A 5,742-nucleotide genomic window follows, 5' to 3' on the forward strand; every position below is an offset into this window, starting at 1 on the left:
ATATCACTTGCTTCATTAGCCGTAGCTTAATCCTTGCCAATGCATTTGTCGATCGAAGGTTAGCGTTCATGTTGAAGGAAGGCTGTATTTAACAAAGACTCTCAGCACATATGATAGCATAGATAAAGATCTGATCCACAGTAAACTATATTGTACCATCTGCAGCTGGTAAGCTCACCATCAATCTGCTGAACGTTGTCAAGCGCTTCTAACTCTATTTGAAGCCTAATAATAACAAACTAGCTTCATTCCAAGTTCCGTATTGCCGTTTCCTTCTATTAGATATCTTTCAATGTGCTTGTACAGCTGCTATTGGGGCTAATCAAATACATAAATGCACACCTAAAACTATCGTGCAGAACGTTCGATTCTGGATGTGCAGAGTTGTACATGTTACCGCGGTCTCAGTTATTATACGTTTACCGTGTCCGTCCAAAAGTCGGCCCTACGATGCGACAAAAACAATTGTTTCATTTATGTTGTCTGTGTGTGTGTGTGTGTGTGTACGTGTCGCGCGAATTTCTATAACGCGTGCGCTGTCTACGCTGACTGGCCGTCTGCTCTACCATCTATTTATCAATGTGTGTACTTAATGTTGTTATCGGAAAACAATTCCCTAATCACTGTAGAGGTAGTTGCAACTAGCCTCAACGAAGGCGAGTGCCGACGACAGATTCGGACCCGATCAACGAGGTAGACCAACGGCTTTTGTGCTAATCTTACAAACTGTGCTTTCAATTGTTGTTAATTCGTGGGCGTAAATTAAGCTCTTATGAGGAACGTGTGCATATGAGGCAATGCTTTTGATCCTTTGAAGTGAATATTCACTAGATTCTGATAACGTTTGTCCAATCACCACGAAACGAACGCTATGAAATATACATGCGCGTCGTTTCTGAGAGCCTCATTTTAAAAGTCTTCATTCAGCCACAATGCTTCAGTGAATCGACGGCCAGATCATTAGACACGTATAATAATATTAAAGCAATATGCGCCTAATTGGTAGGTCTATTTTACACCTTCATTCAACTATGTGTTCCTTGTAACTTGATGATTCATCATTATGCACAATGCAACATTAGTAAATTCAAGCTCTAGTTTAGACGGGATCGCAACGAAGAATTAGAAGATTATTGAACAATCATTTTTAAGCTATTGTTTGCGCAATATTGCCCACACAGTAACAAGTACCTGAAATGAAAATATATTGCCCTAAAAAACACGAATCCATATTTAGAATTAATGTCAATTTGTTATGCCTCTTCCCAGTTATCTGCGATAGGCTGACTTTGGGCCTAGATGTGTTCTACTGCGATGTGACTCAGGACTGAATTTGCACCTTGACCGGTTCAACTCATAATACTCAAGAGGATTTCATATGGCGCGGCAAGCATATGTAAGCACGACAAGATCCAATAAAAATATACATATTTATACTATAGATATGCGTTAATAATTAAATAAGACTGATATAAATATCTGTGTGATAGCAAATGGAGTGACGGGTAAAGTACCGTAATAAAAAAAATTAGCTATTTTCCAACCGAACTTTTATTTTCCTTTTATACGTTTGCGTACGGCTTATAGTTGATTATTTCACGGCAAAGAACTTCAATGTATGGCTCAGGCCGACAGTGCCGTTAATTCGTTAAAAAAAATATTATTGTTTGTCGTAGAGGGACATTCTATAATAGAATAAATCGACCTATCGACCAATGGAGCTTACGGAAACCATTGGACAAAGTCTAGAAACTGCTTTAACATGATATATGTGCTCGTTTGCAGGCCTCATAATGAGTCGGGTTTTCGCGGTAGTATCTCTTGTTATGTATGTCGCTAGCAGCGTCTCTGCGCTAGTACGACCTGCAAAGGATAGCAAACATCAAACAGAATATCTCCGCGACGGTTATATATTTAAGATCGTAGTGGACGTCCCGGTGGACAAAAACGGGATCGTATGTAATCGTACTTTTTGCTTATTGGTTTTCGCTTGCTGCTGTTTCCCCATCATAACAGTGTGGCTGGTTTCAAGTGGTGCCATATCAACGAGTCTAGTCTTTCTTTCCAACAGGGGCAACCAGATCTGAGAGAGTCCTGACGACATTGCGTACTAAGTGTATTGAGATTTGGCGAATCAGGAAGTTACTTACAAATGAGGGTCTGTGAATGCCAATGAAAATATTGACTATAACAGTTTCAAAGCAATACATCTTAATTTCATCGTTAACGTTCGCTGAATACGAATGGCCTCGTATTGCGGTGGGGAGCACACGTTTTACTTTAATCCAAACCAATGTATTCTTCGCAAATAAGCATATCTCTTTATATTTCGTATGTTGTTCCTTCTTTGATTAGCCGAAGGTCCTTATGGAAAAACATCCGTTTGTGACAAGCATTCAGATTGAATCGGACAAACTTATAATCAAAGGCCTTCCGTTACATAATGGGAAAACTACATTACAGCTAAAAACTTATTTCTCTAACCATTTGAAGAGCAATCGTCGAATTGATTTAATTCCTGAAGATCTGGATGAAACGGATAGTTATTGTCGCCTGATACCCAGCGTCGGTAAGCTGCCGAATTATATTATTGATATCTTAATTATGGGTTGCCTATTCGAGGATTTATATTAAACTGGAATGGTAGGCAGTAGAGTAGTTCGATATATATATTAAAAACGCTGTATTGTTTCGGTGAACAAATACCCAGGATCTTGTCAATATGTAAATAGTACCCTTTGTTTAGGTACTTTGTAAGTTGAAATAGTTTACAACAAGCTTCCGTTCACGGATATACGCTCATATATCGGTAACTTATTAGCGGAATACCTATCGGGCTGTGGATGCCGACAGCAGCTATAGCTTTATTAGTATAATTGTCGTTCGTTTTTATTGTTTAGTGTTCATCTTTATGAGACAGGCTGCCAGTTTTAAATGTCGGACCCGTTATATTTTTGCAAAACAGGTATCGATTTCGCCGATAGGGAGGTGCTTGACAGGGCCGAGATCATTCAGTTCATTGAAAAACTGTCTAAACAGCTGAAATATCCTAGTAACTGGATAAAGGCGACCACTAAAACTTTTAACGGCAAAAATCAAGTATGAATCACTTTTCTTGTACTTTTTAGCTAACTTATATATTGGACCCTCTAATAGATTCTAAAGTTGAGCAAGGACGTACAGACTTAGTGCGTATTTTGAGTTTCTCTCAAATGGCTTTCAACCTTTGAACGTACAAGTTCGTTCCTAAGCCTACAGAGTGGAGGAAACAAACTGACTAATTTGTATGTCTCGGAGTAGTTATTACCATTTCCGCATAATAGTTTTCGTTTCGTATAAAGTATGGTTGTATTACTGTTTATATGTGGGGAGAGTATTGCAAAACGCGTGCAAAATTCTCGTGGATGCATTGAACATCATTCAATCACTGAGTTCGTCTTGGTTCTAGCACCTTATATCGGGTCTTCGAATTTCTCTGATGCATCCTGGACCCTGCGATGGCAACGCAGTGAAATCCGACGAAAAAGTCAGAGAGGTGTTAGAACTTTACAGATCTGGAAAGCTGCAGTCGCTGGCTCCAGCCGGGCACAGGTAAAAAAAAAAACAATGTATGATCACAAATGATTTCGTGGAACATAAACCATTGTAATAGACTTATTACGCTAGCTGAAGTACAGTTGGAGTCATGTACATCTCGGTGTTGCTGCACCTTTAATGGCAGTCCCGCATACAACAACAACAACAACAATAGCTAAAAGCTAGATTTTTCCCATCTTCATTTCCTAAAAAACAATAGCAATACGAGTATATTCTAGATCTGCCTGTTGTCTATAGTGGCAACAATCAAGTTACTATATGCAATTAAATGACGCCAGTATAATATAGCTCATAAGATACAGCGGGTCCGTTTCGACTGTAACGTTGAGCTGGGCACACACACACACACACACACACACACACACACACACACACTAGAAATTGGGCACTATTCGTATGTGGCGACATAAATACCGGTGATAACTTCGCAATATTGGCTAGTGCCGTTGTTCGTGTGTGTAATATATCATGCAATAGAAAAACCTTAGGGTCCTTTGCTCCAATATTGCAGACTACATATTGCCTCAATCTGACCAGACTCACTAATGCAGAGTGATCCAAAGTCAGTTAGGAGCCTCAACGATCATTTTCTGTTTCGGCCTCATTCCTAGCCAAAATCAGATAGATAGCTGATTGATCGGGCCGCTTTGGATAATGCTATCTTTCAATTCGAGATTCGTTTGATATTATCACTTGTCGTATGATCTTTCAGGATTGGTGCAGTCAATCGGCTTGACGAAGTGTCCCGGTCAGGCCAGCAGAGAGCTGGCATTTTGTCGTCGAGCGCCATGCACAAGCCAAAAAATAAAAGTATACCCGTTTCGATTAATATCGGTTTAATAAATGGGACCTCCACCGAATCTTCATCAAACTGGTGGGAGTCCGCGTCCACAGCGCTACATTTCATTTCAACTGCTAGGACCGCTACACCGGCGTCCTTTACAACCACGAAGCTGCCAGCTGCGAGCACAATGACCGAGACGTCCAGCGTAACAACGAAAAACGAATCCTCGTCTGATACCATAACTTTTACGACAACACTGGCGGCCATGACGCCGAACATTGGTACCACCATAACAGCACAGTCTGAGATGATGGCCACAGCAGCAACTACGCCATTAGCGACAGACTCGTGGCAAGTTTCGACAACGGCTAAACTTACACAGAACGAGGATATGCGCATAGAAAGTTATACCCGAAATCCTAATTTGAGATTAATTACGTCGACGACAGAAAGCAACGAGGAGAACGACGTCGACGGTCGAGTCGACGCAATCACTTCCACGGCTGGCGACAGTGTGCCCGATGAACAAGAACAGATCGCGCCGCTCAAGGCTTACGCGCTACCGATAGCGGCCACCTTTACGGTATTGATCTTTGGCGTCGTTCTGGGGCTGGTCTGTATGGTCAAACGTAAAATATTGTCGAACGACTACGATTTGCATGGAGGTAAGTTAGTGGAAATCGCGGCCGTAACACACGTATACGGCTTTTAATGGAGCAGTCCATCTGATTACATACAATCTGTTTGATACTTATAGAACAGTTTTGATTCAAAAATATAGGATACAATGTTTTTTTTTTTTTTTTTAGTACAACCATAACGATATATCTAATCATTTAAGAAGGATAATAGGAAACGCACGAGCTACATATATCGTGCATGATAACCACCTGCCGTATATAAAATTTTCATTAATTTACGCAGTTATTTATGAATCGGATAGAAGTTCCTCGATGTTGCGGTAGCCCTTCGCCGCGGCGTGCGCATATACAGTTATCGTAACAATATATTAACAGTATGCTACGTAGACTTGACAATTATACCGTGCTGTTTTTCAATAACATGCGTTCCTTTCGCTCTGGGTACGTTCCATCTCTTGTAACAGGTGAAGAAGGCCGTCTGGGCGGTATCGTGGCATAAATGGGGGGCCACTACGCAGGCTTTGCACAGGAACACAATTCGGAAATTTAATTACCTAAACATTGTGCATCAATGCGGCACACATTGCTTTATTATTTAGCTAAATTCATTCAACAACTGTGACTGATGCCCTATAAGTGAAAAATGTTTTACCCAATAATTTTACATTATGTGACATGACAGTTAATGAATATGGACTTTTAAAAGCGCAGCTTTTATAT

At 40.5% G+C, this 5,742-nt stretch overlaps 1 protein-coding gene and 1 long non-coding RNA gene across 4 annotated transcripts in view; one reads left to right on the forward strand and one right to left on the reverse strand.

Annotated features, from left to right (window-relative positions):
* Window positions 1-854, reverse strand: part of LOC111267594 (uncharacterized) — a 32,607-nt gene extending 31,753 nt beyond the window's left edge. For all 3 annotated transcript variants that reach the window (XR_002684731.2, XR_015313879.1, XR_002684730.2), the window contains exon 1: window positions 179-854. This is a non-coding gene — a long non-coding RNA (uncharacterized LOC111267594). The remainder of the gene's footprint in view (window positions 1-178) is intronic.
* A 15-nt stretch (window positions 855-869) lies between these two features.
* LOC111267593 (uncharacterized) lies at window positions 870-5,742 on the forward strand (the record flags this gene model as incomplete). The annotated part of the gene is given in 8 exon segments (XM_022845896.2): window positions 870-1,002; window positions 1,270-1,396; window positions 1,786-1,955; window positions 2,356-2,569; window positions 2,966-3,099; window positions 3,449-3,591; window positions 4,310-5,046; window positions 5,487-5,742. Coding segments are annotated over 6 exon segments (1,425 nt in total). The 5' UTR covers window positions 870-1,002; window positions 1,270-1,396; window positions 1,786-1,793.

Source organism: Varroa jacobsoni, unplaced genomic scaffold, assembly GCF_002532875.2.
Source record: "Varroa jacobsoni isolate VJ856 unplaced genomic scaffold, vjacob_1.0 scaffold_1202, whole genome shotgun sequence".
Lineage (NCBI taxonomy): Eukaryota > Metazoa > Arthropoda > Arachnida > Mesostigmata > Varroidae > Varroa > Varroa jacobsoni.